The 18,142-nt window shown below is 35.8% G+C and overlaps 1 protein-coding gene across 2 annotated transcripts in view; it reads left to right on the plus strand.

Annotated features, from left to right (window-relative positions):
- Nucleotides 1–18,142, plus strand: part of fbxo41 (F-box protein 41) — a 64,247-nt gene that overhangs the window by 33,113 nt on the left and 12,992 nt on the right. For both annotated transcript variants that reach the window (XM_048196602.1, XM_048196601.1), the window contains exons 4-9: nt 564–637; nt 8,410–8,765; nt 11,246–11,478; nt 14,250–14,365; nt 16,170–16,322; nt 17,406–17,501. In XM_048196602.1, coding sequence (XP_048052559.1) covers nt 564–637; nt 8,410–8,765; nt 11,246–11,478; nt 14,250–14,365; nt 16,170–16,322; nt 17,406–17,501 — 1,028 coding nt within the window. The remainder of the gene's footprint in view (nt 1–563; nt 638–8,409; nt 8,766–11,245; nt 11,479–14,249; nt 14,366–16,169; nt 16,323–17,405; nt 17,502–18,142) is intronic.

Consider the following 18,142-nt stretch of genomic DNA (forward strand, 5'->3'; position numbering starts at 1 on the left):
ACAATCGATCAAGTGAGCCTGATCGTAAGGAAACAGTTCGGTGTAATTTTACCAAATATTTGGCCTGGTTGAGTCTTTCAGCAAAGCACAGAACCGCAGGTTGCACCAGGGGGATTGCCCGTGTAATAAGTGTACAGTAAGCCAATTTACAAAAAATAGCTAAATGACTAATTAGCAAAAAGCTAAATTTGAGTAATTAGCAAAATGAGTAATCAGTGATGCAAAGCAACCTGCTGTCTCTTTGGCTGTGCTGTTATTTTGTACATTATTAGTTTTGAAACATTATTATCAGTGTTGACCCAAACTAAACCTAGTCTTCAAAAAGCATGAATAGTGATGTAAAAGCATGTTAGTGGTAATCTTGTCAATAAAGTTCTGATGAAAATGTGACATGTTTTTCCCATGTCTCTCTTTACCCTATAACTCTTTATCTGCTTTGATTCTATTTATATTTACCTGCTGATGTTGATCTACAGAGTCTCAGATGTGTTCAGTGGAATTTTGGATCATCTTTCTCTCTCATACACACACTCTCATTTGATTTATCTCTTTTTCTCTCATAGAGAAATTCCAGTATCTCCGGGACATCCAGGGGAATGTACCAAGTGTCCGATCGACGTTCCTCCCCCAGCACTGCGTAAGTCTCAGGACAGCAGAATTCTGCCAGCACGACTTCACAAATATATGAATGTTTTGGCATCAGCCAAATTTTCTGCATTTTATAATTATATATAATTTATGTATAATTTAATAATATCACTAATGTAAAAATAACTAATAGAATTAAATAATTGTATTTATTTTTTAATTTGTGTATTAATCTGCATATTATGAATTTAATTTGAGGAGTTAAGTATTTAAGGTTAAGGAGTTAAAAAATATTATGCAAACTCTAGTCATTTCAATTTTTTTTGCCTAGAGAACAATGAAATACTTCACAGTAGTATCACTGGTGTTTTGTTTCTGAATGAATTAGTGTTTATGAACAAATCAGTTGAATGACTGATTCAGTGTCTCACTCATAAAGTCACTTGTTGCCAAAATGAATGTTTTATCCACCTCATTTTTAACATAAGGGCAGTTTGTAACTTGAATGTGTCGAGGTTTCCGGTCTCTTCCGCTTCCAGTTATTTTAGCTGTCTGTAATGCTGCTTTGTATTAATATCTTGTATTTTAATTATAAACAAACTGGTTTGTAGTGCAAATTATTTTACCATTTACTGCATTTTGTTATTCAAGTTTTTTACTTTACCAACTAATGAATTGGAAGTTGTGCATATTCACAGAAAACAGATTCCGTGTTGTAAAATAAGGTGCTTAGATCAATGGAAGTATAGTTTTACTTCAAACCTTGAAAGCATTACATTTGGCACCAGACATTTTGCAGATATATCTCAAATATGGCAGAGCAGCAAGTTTTATCTGCTGTGAGCCATGGGTATGTTGGAGTCAGCCCGGTTTGGGATGTGTCTAGGGAAAAATGCTAGATTGTTGCATTTGCCTCAGGGTTAAACCAGTCTGTAATCTCTCAGCCATGCAGAAGATATGCGAAAAGAGTCCTGTTGCACACAGACACACACACATAAACACACTGCTGTGTGTGGAAACCTAAAGTGCCTAAAAGCACAAGGCCAAAAACGACCAGTGCCCAAGGCTCCAGAAGGATAGTGGTGAACACATTTTTCTGCTTCCTTGGAAAGTCTTGTTTTGTGTTGTATTGAAAGCATGTGAGTGTCAGGTCAGCTTTTGCCTACATTGTGGAGACCAAAATGTAGTAAATGTAGTAAAACCTTAAGTAAAGTAAATGGCAGAATTCTCAATTTCATTTTATTTATTTATTTATTTATTTATTGCGGGTTCATTTTAGGCATATAATATAAATACAGACAAAGAAAAACTGAAATTGAGGGGTAGAGGCTATACAGAAACCCTATGGACTAAACAAGATAATTAACAGGACACAGGTGAGACACATGAGGGCAAAACCATGGCAACAGAAGAGCATGAACAAAGAAAATACAGGAAGCTAAACTAAGGACAGTGCAAAACTATCTCAAAGTCCAAACTATATATATATATATATATATATATACAGTACAGTCTAAAAGTTTGGAACCACTAAGATTTTTAATGTTTTTAAAAGAAGTTTCGTCTGCTCACCAAGGCTACTTTTATTTAATTAAAAATACAGTAAAAACAGTAATATTGTGAAATATTATTACAATTTAAGATAACTGTTTTCTATTTGAATATATTTCACAAAGTAATTTATTCCTGTGATGGCAAAGCTGAATTTTCAGCATCATTACTCCAGTCTTCAGTGTCACATGATCCTTCAGAAATCATTCTAATATGCTGATCTGCTGCTCAAGAAACATTTAATGTGTACAATTGTACAAAATATTTGTGTACAATTTTTTTTTTCAGGATTATTTGATGAATAGAAAGTTCAAAAGAACAGTGTTTATCTGAAATCTAATCTTTTGTAACATTATAAATGTCTTTACTGCCACTTTTGATTTATTTAATGCATCCTTGCTGAATAAAAGTATTCATTTCTTTAATTTCTTTTCAAAAAAATAAAAATAAAAATTCTTACTGACCCCAAACTTTTGAACGGTAGTGTATAATGCTACAGAAGCTTTGTATTTCAGATAAATGCTGTTCTTTTGAACTTTCTATTCATCAAGGAATCCTGAAAAAAAAAGTACACAACTGTTTTCAACATTGAAAATAATCATAAATGTTTATTGAGCAGCAAATCAGCATATTAGAATGATTTCTGAAGGATCATGTGACACTGAAGACTGGAGTAACGATGCTGAAAATTCAGCTTTGCATCACAGGAATAAATTACTTTGTCAAATATATTTAAATAGTACACAGTTATTTTAAATTGTAATAATATTTCACAATATTACTGTTTTTTACTGTATTTTTAATTAAATAAATGTAGCCTTGGTGAGCAGACAAAACTTCTTTTAAAAACATTAAAAATCTTAGTGGTTCCAAACTTTTGGACTGTACTGTATATATATATATATATATATATATATATGTCACATTTTGTGTGTGTTCTTGCTATATACAGTGTATATATATATATATATATATATATAAAAGTTTTATAAATACTGTTGTTTAATGAGAGTTTAATTAAACATAAAAAAAATGTAGAAAAATTGAATCATTTTTAAGATGTAATATTAATCTAGTGAGATTCTCAGCTAGTCACTAAGCATGACTAATATACATCACAAACATATTACTCTTGCTTTTATTTTTAGGTCATCATCCGTTTATATGATTCCCTGTAACACACCATAACTAACCTTTGTGTGGCTGCTCTTTTAACAAGTTTCTGATCTGTGAATGAGACAGCAACATCCATCTGTTGTGTGTGTTCATCTGCGCATGGGCCGTATCGAACCATTTGGTGCTCGGAGCGGAGGGAACGAAGGAGCGTGGGTTTGCCCCGGATTCTGCTGTCCCTAAATTGACATCACAGACTCCACAGGTTTTCCTCCTGAATCAGATGGGAGAGGACTGAAATGATCACTGCTGTTCCTTCATTATGGCATAACCACCATCATCCATCTGAGTCAATTATAAAGACATTAAATATACAAGTGGCATTAAATAAACAAGTGGAATACACTAAAAAGTGTGGGGACCGTAAGAAATGAAAAGCTAGAGCAGTTTGGCAAGCATGGATTAAATTGATCATAGACATACTACAAAAGATTTCTATTTCAAATAAATGTTCTTTTTGTTTATCAAAAAAAATCAAAAATCCTATCACGGTTTTCACAAAAAATATTAAGCAGCACAACTTTTTCAACATTGATAATAAGAAATGTGCCCTACAGTCCACAGCAGCCCATTTTGCAATAGAGTTGGTAAATCTGCTTAAGCTTGATTTAAGAGGCGGACGTCTTTAGCCATCGCATCCCTCTGTTTTTTCAGCATCTCCATTTTTGGCTTCAAATGAAAGGCACAAATATGTAGTTCTTACATGAAGTAAGGGGTGCTGAAACATTAAGAACACAATATGATACAATACAGAGACCGCACTCTGCCTTAAAGATCTTTTTTATGTGAGAAACTTTACATGTAAATTCTTTTTAGCCTTTGTAAGCAGTTATAATGTGTCCCAGGTTCATTTCTAGTGGGTCGTTTGCTCTTTAGCCCACAGTAAAATAGAAAAGTAAGTTTGTCATTGTAGTCAGTTGCCTACAGCAGAGCCTACAGTGACTATTGACAGCAGTAGCACAGTATCTCTTTAAGTCTCAGTGTTGGCTTTTGAACTGTAACATCTGGAGAGTGACTAAATGTCTGGCTGGAATCCCCAGTGGAAATTCTGTCCCTGCTAAGCCTTGGAGGAGAACATTCCTTACCCACAATCCCATGCATATGCTCTAACTGTTCCCCGAGTTTAGTGATTTCTCTTGTAATGATTAAGGGAAGGTCTTGAGCAGTGGAATTGTTCAGAAGTGTCAGACTCAGTTAAACTGAAATTAAGTTGCATATTTATTGGAGGTAAAAAGGAATCAGGAATAATGCATTGACATGTCTAAATTTACTCGGCCAATTGAGTCACAGCTTCTTCAGATAATTAGCTTTAAACTGTCAAACTTAAAATGTCAAAGCTGCTTTATTCTATACACTATAAAGGTCTGCTGATTACCGGCTGTTATATGTATAAGAGCTACTAAAAGCTATAAGAGCTACTAAGAAGTTAAAACACTTTTTTCTTTTCTTTTCATGCCTGCACCAGGACTGACACTGGTGGCCAATCAAAAAAAAAAAAAAAAAAAAAAAAAAAGATGCGACATCTCTAAAATTGTTGATTTAGTGGTGTGTACCCTGAGCTTAGTGTTGAAAAGAATCTTCTGAGGAGTGTTTTGATAGAAAACAACTGAGAGTCACTATTGCATGTGCAATTAAGGAAATAACCCATTACTCATTCAGGCTTAAAAATAATATTTGAGTTATTAATCTTTCTTCCAACAAATTGAGTTAGCAGAGTGCCTTATGTCTAAATTAGTGGGTGTGTGTTTGTGTGTATTATAGGAAGTCTGTCTAGACAGATCTGATCATATTTCCTGGTTAACTCTCTGTTCTTTTTTACATACTCTGAACACAAACCCTGTATCCAAAAGCAGTGGTTTTCAGCTGGTGGATCTTGATTCTCGACCCATACGATGGGTTGCAAGACTTTTCCAGTTGGCTCGTGGGATACAAATAAGAAGTAATGCAAATAAGAAAATGCAGCTAACCATGCATAACTGTGCATAGTTAAGATTGCAAAATAATTAGGTGTAAATTTGAAAATAGAGCAGAAAATGCTTCAGATAGTTTCATTTTTAGTCATTTTGTTATGTGCCTTTGTCATTATTATTATTAGTATTATTATCAGGGCTGTCACTAATGATTCTTTTAGTAATTGAGTCACTTTGTGATTATTTTAATGAGTAAAGTGCTTATACAAACACACACACACACACATATATATATATATATAATAACAATGAGGCAATGATAATTGGTTCAAATAAAATATCAAGAGCAAGCACTGTTAAAATACATAATGTAATATACAAACCTGATTCCAAAAAAGTTGGGACACTGTACAAATTGTGAATAAAAAAGGAATGCAATAATTTACAAATCTCATAAACTTAGATTGTATTCACAATAGAATATAGATAACATATCAAATGTTGAAAGTGAGACATTTTGAAATGTCATGCTCATTATTGGCTCATATTGGCTCATTTTGGATTTCATGAGAGCTACGCATTCCAAAAAAGTTGGGACAGGTAGCAATAAGAGGCCGGAAAAGTTAAATGTACATATAAGGAACAACTGGAGGACCAATTTGCAACTTATTAGGTCAATTGGCAACATGATTGGGTATAAAAAGAGCCTCTCAGAGTGGCAGTGTCTCTCAGAAGTCAAGATGGGCAGAGGATCACCAATTCCCCCAATGCTGCGGCGAAAAATAGTGGAGCAATATCAGAAAGGAGTTTCTCAGAGAAAAATTGCAAAGAGTTTGAAGTTATCATCATCTACAGTGCATAATATCATCCAAAGATTCAGAGATTCTGGAACAATCTCTGTGCGTAAGGGTCAAGGCAGGAAAACCATACTGGATGCCCGTGATCTTCGGGCCCTTAGACAGCACTGCATAACATACAGGAATGCTGCTGTAATGGAAATCACAACATGGGCTCAGGAATACTTCCAGAAAACATTGTCGGTGAACACAATCCACCGTGCCATTCGCCGTTGCCGGCTAAAACTCTATAGGTCAAAAAAGAAGCCATATCTAAACATGATCCAGAAGCGCAGGCGTTTTCTCTGGGCCAAGGCTCATTTAAAATGGACTGTGGCAAAGTGGAAAACTGTTCTGTGGTCAGAAAAATCAAAATTTGAAGTTCTTTTTGGAAAACTGGGACGCCATGTCATCCGGACTAAAGAGGACAAGGACAACCCAAGTTGTTATCAGCACTCAGTTCAGAAGCCTGCATCTCTGATGGTATGGGGTTTCATGAGTGCGTGTGGCATGGGCAGCTTACACATCTGGAAAGGCACCATCAATGCTGAAAGGTATATCCAAGTTCTTGAACAACATATGCTCCCATCCAGACGTCGTCTCTTTCAGGGAAGACCTTGCATTTTCCAACATGACAATGCCAGACCACATACTGCATCAATTACAACATCATGGCTGCGTAGAAGAAGGATCCGGGTACTAAAATGGCCAGCCTGCAGTCCAGATCTTTCACCCATAGAAAACATTTGGCGCATCATAAAGAGGAAGATGCGACAAAGAAGACCTAAGACAGTTGAGGAAATAGAAGCCTGTATTAGACAATAATGGGACAACATTCCTATTCCTAAACTTGAGCAACTTGTCTCCTCAGTCCCCAGACGTTTGCAGATTGTTATAAAAAGAAGAGGGGATGCCACACAGTGGTAAACATGGCCTTGTCCCAACTTTTTTGAGATATGTTGATGCCATGAAATTTAAAATCAACTTATTTTTCCCTTAAAATGATACATTTTCTCAGTTTAAACATTTGATATGTCATCTATGTTGTATTCTGAATAAAATATTGAAATTTGAAACTTCCACATCATTGCATTCTGTTTTTATTCACAATTTGTACAGTTTCCCAACTTTTTTGGAATCGGGTTTGTACATTATATAAATATAATCAACTTATGTACATTATGTATTATAACAAATACCTGCAGAGGGCGCCAGCGGCTTGGTGATTGTTGTTACACCTTACAGCATAATCTAATCCTTGTTTAACATTTAATTCAAATGTCCACTTAATATTTGGTCACTTCTTTACTGTAGAAATGCTACAGCCAATGTAATTTCTTGAACAAGAACATGTGGACATCAAATGTTTACTTTTATTTTGAAATGTTCAATGTTTTATGTTAAAGGGGTGGTTAATTATGATTTCACTTTTTTAACTTTAGTTAGTGTGTAATGTTGCTGTTAGAGCATAATTAACGTCTGCAAAGTTACAACGCTCAAAGTTCAATGCAAAGGGAGATATTTTCTTTTAAAGAATTCTGTTTAAGAACTACAACAAACAGCTGGTAGGGACTACAATGAGCTTCTTCCCGAGTTAGTGACATCACTAACCCTACAATTTTACATAAACCCTGCCCCTGAGAACACACAACAAAGGAGGTGAGGCCATATTGGACTGCTTTAGAGAAGAAGGAGAGTTGTTGTAAGAGAGTGTTGTTGCCGTTATTTTACTCCGAACTGCTTCACAAACAAAGGTCAATTCAACGCTGGATTTACACAAAAGATTAACATAACGGCACATGCTAGTTGATGAGTTGAATCAACTCCACAGCAGCTACATGCATTTATCCACTAACCATTCAGAAATGTCCAGTTGCTTTGTATAAGTTGTAACTTGTTCCTGAGTCTCTCCATCAGTGTCAGACTCCAGTTTGAACAATGTAAGGCTGAACACCGTTACTGACAATCGTCATTTTGGCTGCGTAAGAATCTCCAGCTTTGTTGTTGTTGAGTAACTGAAGCACAAGCTGTTAAAGCTCCACCCTCTTCTGGAAAGCGGCCAGGAGCAGCATCTCATTTACATTTAAAGGGACACACACAAAAACGGTGTGTTTTTGCTCACACGCAAATAGGGGCAAATTTGACAAGCTATAATAAATGATCTGTGGGGTATTTTGAGCTGAAACTTCAGACACATTCTTGGGACACCAGAGACTTATATCACATCTTGTAAAAGGGGCATTGTAGGTCCCCTTTAAGAATTATTTGTATGTTATTCCTGAAAATTAACCACAACATTGTACCTGGCTTTTTTTTTCTCCATGCTTCCCTTTGTGCTTTTTGATAAACAGCGCATCAGGACGAGGGAAGTCTGTGTCCCAGGGTTCAGGAGGTTACGACAGTGACAGTGTGGACCTCCATGCTCTGGAGGACTGCCCTGATGCTCAGTACTACCACGTCCAATGCCGACTTGGGGAGGGAGGCGGAGGAGGAGGATATGAAAGGACGGGTGCTTCCCGGAGCTGGGGTCTCCGCAAACAGGCCATCCAGAACTGGCAACGACGGCCGTACCGGAACAGCACGGAGGGAGAGGAGGGTGACGTGTCTGACGTAGGATCCCGCACCACAGAGTCCGAGGCCGAAATGTGGGAGCAAGACAGGAGAGCAGAGCACGGGGGCAACCGTGGAGGATACAGACTAGCTACAGGTGCGTCATTGACTTGCATGGGCAGGACTTGTAGAAACTTGTCCTGGGGTTTATTATTTTGTGTTTCTAAATGTTTTTTGGAAGAGCATGGTTCATCTCCCAATAAACACAATTCCAAATGCATATAATGTAAATGTCGTTTTCTGCTTGTCAATCATTTAAAACATAATCTGGGGCCGAAACGGGCAAGCTCTTTAGCAAATGCTGTTATGGTTGCAAATGTCATTTAGTGGTATGTAAGTTTGTGAGTTAACAGTTTGTAGAGCAGTTTGTCAGGCCCCAGGCCACAGTACCAACTCTCCAAATAATGACGGTATAGTCAGGTCAGAGGACCAGGACACCGGCTGAGAGAAATTAGGTCACATGAACGAACTACCGTCAGGACCACAGGCCAGAGAGCAGTAGAGAGCGTGTGTCATGGAGCCATGAGTAATGAGCACAATTTTCCACTTACTGACTCCAGGTCACTGTGGGAGGAGCGAAATGAGTAACCAATATTCTACTTTATGCTCGTATGCATAATCACACCACGTTTGACTTAAGGCCATGATATCTTGGCCTATATGTATTTAATTTACATTGATTAAGGCTCATTTGTGCTGTTCAGATTGTGTCACCTCTGCTTTGTTCCGCTGTGGCAGAAAATATAATTATCAACCTGCAGGGGCACCAGTAGGCCTGTTCACATCATGTTGATCATTTTAAGGGAGTTAACGATATATATGCAAGAACCTGATGGAAACCAACATGAAATCCTATATTTGAACTGCATCATTTGCCATCCATGCCAAACAATGTCAGTGCCAACCTGAAAAAGTATTTGGAAGACTCTCTAACAGAGAGTTGAAGGGATGTATTCTGTGAATTTATTTAAGTGCAGACTTGTTTTGAGTTTAAAAGCTAATATTATTGTAATTAATAATAATAATAATAAATCATTACTTTATATATTTGCTATTAGTTTAATATATTTTTTTAAATATTTTACTAACATACAGTACTTTTTATTCCACAAATTACACTACACATCCTTATTTTAAAATATTGTGCCATTAAAATGAATAAAATAAGTCATAAAAAATAATAAAATAAGTAATAAAAATAATGTTAATAAAACATTTAAAATTGTGTTATAATTTCATTACATTATTTTTTTCCTGCAGCAAACAATGTGGAATAAAGTTGTCTTCATCGACTGATAGTCATCATTTCCCATCCCACTGTTTAAATATATAAATATATAAACTTGAATGTAATTTAAAAAAATATATATATTTTTTTACTTTAATTTGTATATTTTTTATTATTTAATTGATTATTTTATAAAACATTTTTACAAATACATTTTTAATATTAGTATAATTTAATACTTTTTATTCTACAATTACAGTACTCCTATTAATAATAATAATATTGTGTTATTTGTATGTGGGATGAAGATGCCTGCATCCATTGATAAAGAGTTGTCTTTTCCCATCCCACGATTTAAGCGAAGACTTGTTAAGAGATTAAACACAATTAAAAAATACTTGTTTGTTAATTATTATAATTTTATATGTTTGTATTATTTAATGGATTATTTCATAAAATATTTTGACACATTTGGATAAACAATTTTTAATACTAATTTGTAATACCCTTCATTTCACAAATGACACTACATATTATTATTTAAAAATTAACATTTTGGTATTTTCATTAATTTTGTTAATTAAACATTTAAAACTGTGTAATAATTTCCAAAATCAAGACATTTTTCTCTGCAGCAAATAGTGTGGGATGAACTTGCCTGCATCCACTGATCCAGAGTCATCTTTTCCCATCTCACAGCTAGTTGATGTTTGGTTTTGGAACAGCAGTCATGGTTAGTTTATCCCAAAATAATTTTCTATTGCTAGCATTTTTATTTAACTGTATGTATACAGTACATCATATCCATGCCATGGCCAGGGGAAGGCCAAGCTCCATTCTGTCTTCACCATTACATCTCAGTTATTTGAGAGCATGTTTGAGTCACAACTTTTAGCAGATTTTGCTTGATAGATTCTGAGCGTCTTAAAAAATGTAGGCGAATGCTGCCAACACCTGTTTCTCCAGTCTCAATCTCGTTAGATTTTCAACAAATTGTGGATGACTCAAGAGACCTGAGCCTGTCAGACTGGAGCTGTGAGATAGAAATGGCCTGCTGATGGTATGATTTGGAGGATGTTCAGAACCTGTGGGAGGCACTGAGACATCTGAACAGAGGCTCATAACTGTCTTTTTTATTTGACTGTGGCGCCACCATATGGACATACATGGAGCCAATTAAAGAATCACACAAAAATAAAAAATGTAATTTTTTTTCCTAACCTTATGTGTTTTGAAAACCATGTAATTTTCTAATTACTAAATGTCTGCTCTTTATATGCAAGGAAGCTGAATGGTGACTCCAGCTGTCAAGCAAGTCTTCCTTTGTCTCTTATTCTTCCTGTCACCAGGTCGTGAAGGAGGATACAAGCCTTGCCGCCATGAGAAAAGCCCCTCTAAAGTAAATGAGGTGATCAGTCCTGAGGTGCTGAAGATGCGTGCCGCCCTCTTCTGTATCTTTACCTACCTGGATACGAAGACACTCCTGCGGGCGGCCGAGGTGTGCCGGGATTGGAAGTTTGTGGCTCGTCACCCAGCGGTGTGGACCAGAGTTCTGCTGGAGAACGCTCGCATCTCCTCAAAGGTTTTGACACCGTTCACGCAAACACTCCTTCAGTAATACTCCTGTTACATCTGGGCTCTGACGGCCCAGTTTTTCAGGAGTCTAATTTATTTTCTTTGTGGCCATTTCAGAAAGCCTTGAGCCAAACCAATCAGCTCTGACAACATTACAAATGACAACATTACAAATGACAACATTACAGCATTAAAGATTAATTTGATTCAGATTGACAAACTGCTAATGAATGAATGAACTATTAATTCATTTTCACTGTGAATGTTGAAATGAAATCAGTTTAGATTTCCCTTTTTTGTCAGAAAATACTACCCCTGTATTTTGCTCTTAACCTATGGAAGCCCGTTTCCGCCACAGTTGAGTAAAAAAATATAATTCTGTACGTCATAATAATGAGAAACTTTCTCGTAATTATGACTTATTTTCTCGTAATAATGACTTGCGGTGCGTTCCAAACGGGATATATCGCCCTCCGAAGGGCACTTCGGAGTGAAAACAATCATTGCCGCCATATTTAAGGGTCGTTCCAAACCGAAGTGCTCAAAACGGCCACTTCAAAGGGCCCTTCGGAATGAAGGATTTCTAAGGGTACAACTGATGGACACTTCGGGCCCCCATGATCCTTTAAACAGGGAAGTTGTTTGTCGTCACAGAATGGGTACAGGAGGTTCAGAGTTCGCTTTAACTATAAATGTATGTATAGTATTTTTCTATACTACTGTAATATTTATACGAGTTAGATTTAGTACATTTATGGTCAAAACGACATTGTACTTCAACAAATATACTTTACAGCTCCCTTTAACAGTACATACAAATGTTTAAAATACATAGACACAATACACATTATGGTGCGATAAACCAAAAATAACTAAATATATAAACTAACGTTAAACAAAGGGCGCAGCTTGCACAATCTACTCCTCCTTGATTGTCTCGTTAAGATGACGCAGAAGTGCGTTCCAAAAAAGGAGTATTTTTGACCCCTACACCCTTCATCCCTTCGAAGCTCTCACTCCAGAGGGTAAACCCTTTGAAGGAATTAGGGCATAGGGATGAGCCCTTCCGAATGGAACGCAGGGTTAGTTTCTCATAATAATGAGAAACTCTCATAATAATGAGAAACTTCTACGCATGCGCAGAGCAGCGGAGAGCAGTGGCATGCTACCGACATCCGCTGGTCAAAGTTTCGTAAATGCGAGAACAGCAAACGTGGCACATTCTGCATTCGTGCACTTCTGTTTTCGTTAAAGTCAATGTAATCTACAAAGTGCAGTCTATAGTATCATTAAATAACATCAGTTATAAATTATCAGTATACCTTCAATTTGAAGATATACTGATAGACTTCAATACATTTCCACGCGCACGAACGCAGAGTGGTTTCCGTGGTAACGGTGGAAACTGCTGCATGAACGCGACGGCGTTTAACAGAAATGGATATGTAAGTTAGGTGTGTGCTGTCTTATCATTTCTCTTATCTGTTTGAAATCCATGGATCACCACTCTGTGTTTCTGCTTGTTCATACACAAAAATACAAATGAATGTTACAAATGAAGACTATATCCCGTGTCATATAGGCTACTGATAATTTATCAATAATGTTATTTATTTCATTATATTACAGATTACACTTTTGCAGAACGTGCCATGGTTGCGGAGTTCTCGCATTTGACCAGCGGATGTCGCTGCGTGTCACTGCTCCACTGCCTTGCGCATGCGTAGTTTCTCGTTATTATGAGAAACTAAGTCATTATTACGAAAAAGTTTCTCATTATTATGAGATACTAAGTCATTATTACGAGAAAGTTTCTCATTATTATGAGAAACTAAGTCATTATTACGAGAAATCATTATTAAAAAAATATAACTCTGTAAGTCATAATAATGAGAAACTTTCTCGTAATAATGACTTAACATCTCATAATAACGCTCATTATTTTTTTACTCAACTGTGGCGGAAACGGGCTTCCAATACATCATGACAATAATAAAATATTTAAAAATAAATAAATAATATATATATTTTTTAATATTTAAAGAAAATAGATCAATTAAAATAGACGAATCAATCAATTAAAATAATAGTCTTTATATATATATATATATATAGTCAAAACAAATATTATTCAGACATTTTTTTAAATATATTTTTACTAGTAGGTGCAGGACACTACAGTTCATTTGTGACATATTATACCCAAAAAATCTTCATACAGTGGACTACCAGTAAAATTGATTCAAATTTGGAACCAAAAATTCTTCAGACACTTTGACCTGACCATGTTTTGTTATAAAGATTGATCTTTTCTGACACAGTTTAACTCTGAGATCTTTTTTTAAACTATAGTGAATAAACTGTATTAATGAATGAAATGTTCAAGGTGTCTGAATAAATTTTGGTTTGACTGTATATATACAATATATTAATAAATTGCCATGCTAAGTCAGTACATAGCACCAGGAACGTGGCAAAACCAAAAGTATATCAATATTATTCATAATTTAATCATTCAAATGTGTAATACTGTGGTAGAAGTAAACCAAATAAACTAATTTCCATCTTTAAAAATTGGCATTGTAATATTTTATTAAAGATATATATGACAGATAGATGAAAATGAAAATGTACTAAATTGGAGGAATATCCCAAAAGACAGATCTGAATGAGAAAACAGTGTAGCATAAATTATCTGCTGCCCACGTATTTTGTAACTGCTGAAAGTCCTGAAAAAGGCCACGCTCTCTAACTCTGTCTCTCACTATGTTTGTTTAGTTCTTGTGCACTCTGTCTCAATGGTGCACACAGACGCATTCCCTCATCCTCCAGAACCTCAAACCCCGGCAGAGGGGGAAAAAAGAAACAAAGGAGGAATATCTGAAGAGCACACGGTAACACGGTCTCCCACTGCGCCTGCTGTTTACTGTACTGTACTGACCCTGCTGTTTGTGTGGCTACTGCCTTCCCACAGCTCCACGCACCTCCTCCTCCTCCTCTTGTCACTGTTTTATTACCTTCTAACTCTTCCCCGATCCTCTCATCACTCTTTCACACCAAACAGATACACACTCACTCGCTCACACAGTCTGACACTTGTGAAGTGCTTGTTCAGAGATCCAGCGTGAGAAGGGAACAGAATGAGCAGCCTGTTAATTGCTCTGCTAAATCACCTCAACCAGAGTGGCAGTCGAAAACCTCATGAAAGAATTCGTCAGGGTTTTTTACAAACTAGAATTTGAATATTTGGTGGATTGAAAGTTCATCTTCAGAATACAAATGAAGATATTTTTAATGAAATCTCAGAGATGTCTGTCCCTCCATTGACAGCTATGTAACTACCACTTTGATGCTTCATAAAGCTCGCAAAGAGACTGTGAAACTAATCCCAATTGACCAATCGAAATTTTCTGAAGAGATGCTTTTGCTTTATATGATTAACAGATTTAATTTAGGCTTTTATTCACATATGAACGTTCATCAACTCACACATCAGTTGTGGTAAACGGAAGCTCAAGCATGCTTGCTTGACGTGCGGGAACCAATGAGCTTCATTCTCCTGTGTTACGCCGCACGTTTGAGCTTCACAAGTGTAACAATCAGCCAAATAGGTTGAGTCACATGATTTAAAATGGGGTCAGATTTTACTGTGTGAGTTTGTTAGTGGTTAAAAGAATGAGACATAAAACAGTGGACATAAAGTTAAATAAGAAGTGTATTTACAATATTCACAGGAACTTTAAAACAACACAATAAAACCAGGAAAACTCAGTCTGTTAAAAGCATACAGTCCAAAGTACCATACCCTAAAACAGTCCAAGAATCCTAGTGTGCTGATAAAGTCCCAATGTGAGTGTCCACCGGTGTATATACCTCCACAATCCAGTTGACTGTTAGTGAGCCATGCTGCTCTCTTTATACAGATGTTTTTCCTGCTTCCTGTCATGTGACTGGTCACATGACAGGCCAACCATTCACTTTTTAAAGACATACACACTTAAAATATTAAGAGGAATAAAATGGACTAAAAAGACATGTAAATCAATTAAAACTCTATTATACATAAAATCGATATAATAAATAGAGCGGTAAAACATGTTTTTTATGTGACAGTGTTACACAAGAACCACTGAGGTTTGTTCTCTCACATCAGGCAAGTATGGTTGAGCTTCTGTTTATGATCACTGATCAATGTTTATGAGAATAAAAGCCTAAATTCAGTCTGTTCATCATATAAAGAGATCATTTCTCTTCAGAATAATTATACTAAACTGCCTTATTCAAATGGATTAGTTTTACGATCTCTTTATGAACTTTTTGAAGCGTCAAAGTGGTAGTTGCATAGACTGTCAATGGAGGGACAGAAATTGCTCAGATTTCATTAAAAATATTTGTGTTTCAAAGATGAATGAAAGACTTTTTTTGGTGAACTATCCCTTTAAAGCTGAAAGACTTTATTAATTAATTAATTTATTTATTTTTAAATGTAAAATCTGAGACAAACCATTCATAAAACATTTATTATTATAACGCTGATCAAATGAAAGTTAATAGTAATTATTGCACCAAATGTTGCCCCAGGATAATAAAATAATAATAAGATTGTCTTAACTTTATTAGGACGTCTGGTCACTGTAGTCATGAACTGAAATATTAATAGATTTTCTCTTTCTTTCTTTCTTTTTTTTTTTTGTTTAGTGGCTGTCTTGAGGAGGGTCTGGAGGCTTTGTTGAAAGCTACCGGCAGTAATCTGCTCATCCTGAAGGTGTCTCATTGTCCAAATCTGTTGACTGATCGCTCTCTGTGGTTGGCAAGCTGTTATTGCAGGGCACTACAGGCTGTCACATACAGGTTGGTCCACAAGGGAGCACTGTTTTGTATACCATATATCCTTTTAACGCACAATTTTCTGATACATTTCATTCTGATTGGTTAATTGCAAAATTTTGCAGTCAGATATTGTTTGTATTATGACCCCTAAACTGAATAAATGACCACTATCCATAGGAGACATACATAGCTGTAATAAAAATAATATCAACTCTAATGAATTTTTCGTGTCTATTTAGTTATTCAGTAAGCAATCATAATCATATCATAGCAGTCATAAATTGGATGATGTATTGTTTAAGGATGCAAAAATCCTTTTGGGGTTTAAGCAATGACCTGTAGACTTCACTTACATATAACTTAGCTTAACTAAAGGCATAAGTTTTCTCTTGTAAGATACTCACTTTTGTACAGAGCTCCTAAAGGGATATGGTGATCTTTAAGAAATGACATGGGAGGAAAAATGATATATAAAATGCTTTGTGTTCTTGAACTAAGCAACCAAATACATTAATTAACATGTTTATTTCTACTCTGAGCTGCACTGCCCTTGGAGATAATTAAAAAAAAAATTCTGGCTAATATATGTATGAATTTTATAAGCACGCAGTCAAAACCACAAAAGTATGGAGTCCCTAATGGGGTGGTGATGGTGGTGATGGGGGAAAAATATGAGATGGGAGGAAAAATGGTATTTCAGTGCTTTTGCATTCACTTACAAAATGTTTGGATTCTCTCGCAAAAAAAAAAAAAAAAAAAAAAAAGGCTTGCAAAACATTTGCATTCTCTCGCTTGCAGAAGCACTGAAATATAGTTTTTCCTCCCACCTCATATTATTTCCAAGTTTTGTGAGCGAAGTTTCTCAAGGGAACTCAATAGTTTTGTGAGCAAACATAACTGCATTGAAATACACTGTGTGCTAATAAAATTCATACATATATTTACCAGAAAGCTTTTAGAATTATCTCCAAAGGGCAGTGCAAGTCAGAGTAGAAATAGACATGTTAATTAATGTATTTGTTTGCTTAGTTACTTTTGGCAGGTCAAAACAGGGTTTGCAAGGCAGAGAAAGAAGGTTTTTCTCAGATATTGATTATGTTTTAGGAGTGCAACAGACCCTGTTGGACAGGAGGTTATCTGGGCTTTAGGAGCTGGTTGCAGAGACATAATCTCACTACAGGTGGCGCCTTTGCATCCATGGTAAGATCGAAAAACAGTCATTTGTTTCAAAGTTGTGCTGTCAAACGATTAATCGTGATTTACATAATATATATGTGTGTACTGTTTATATTTATTATGTATATATACAATAGAATATATGGGACAATAGAATCTGGAGCGATTCTGATATCTTCCGATATATCGCGATTCTCTCTCGAATCGATTCTGAGCTTAGTTTAGATTCAGCAGATGTACTCTGCCTGCTTCCAGTTCCTTTACACACAACTTAAACCTAAAATAATCATTCATAAAGTTCGAAAAGGTTGAAGTGAATTAAAAGGGTGTTTGCGGTGGGCTGTTTACATTAATCTCGCGTCATATTCTGAGCCAAGGTGCAAGTGTATTTAACCACTTACATGACTCAGCCGAATGCACAAGCGGTCTCCAGCAGTCTTCTTCATGAGCATTTAAGTGTGCAGTTAAAAACTAGCCTAGAGCGCCATCTGCTGTTAAAAACTAAGCTCAGAATTGATTCAGGATCGATCCAGAATCATTGTATCGCGATATGAGAATCGATGTATTGTCCCAGCCCTAATAAATACACACACATACATGTATTTATTTAAGAAATATATACATGTATATATTTATATTTATATATAATTTATATTATTCATAAA

Source organism: Megalobrama amblycephala, linkage group LG7, assembly GCF_018812025.1.
Source record: "Megalobrama amblycephala isolate DHTTF-2021 linkage group LG7, ASM1881202v1, whole genome shotgun sequence".
Lineage (NCBI taxonomy): Eukaryota > Metazoa > Chordata > Actinopteri > Cypriniformes > Xenocyprididae > Megalobrama > Megalobrama amblycephala.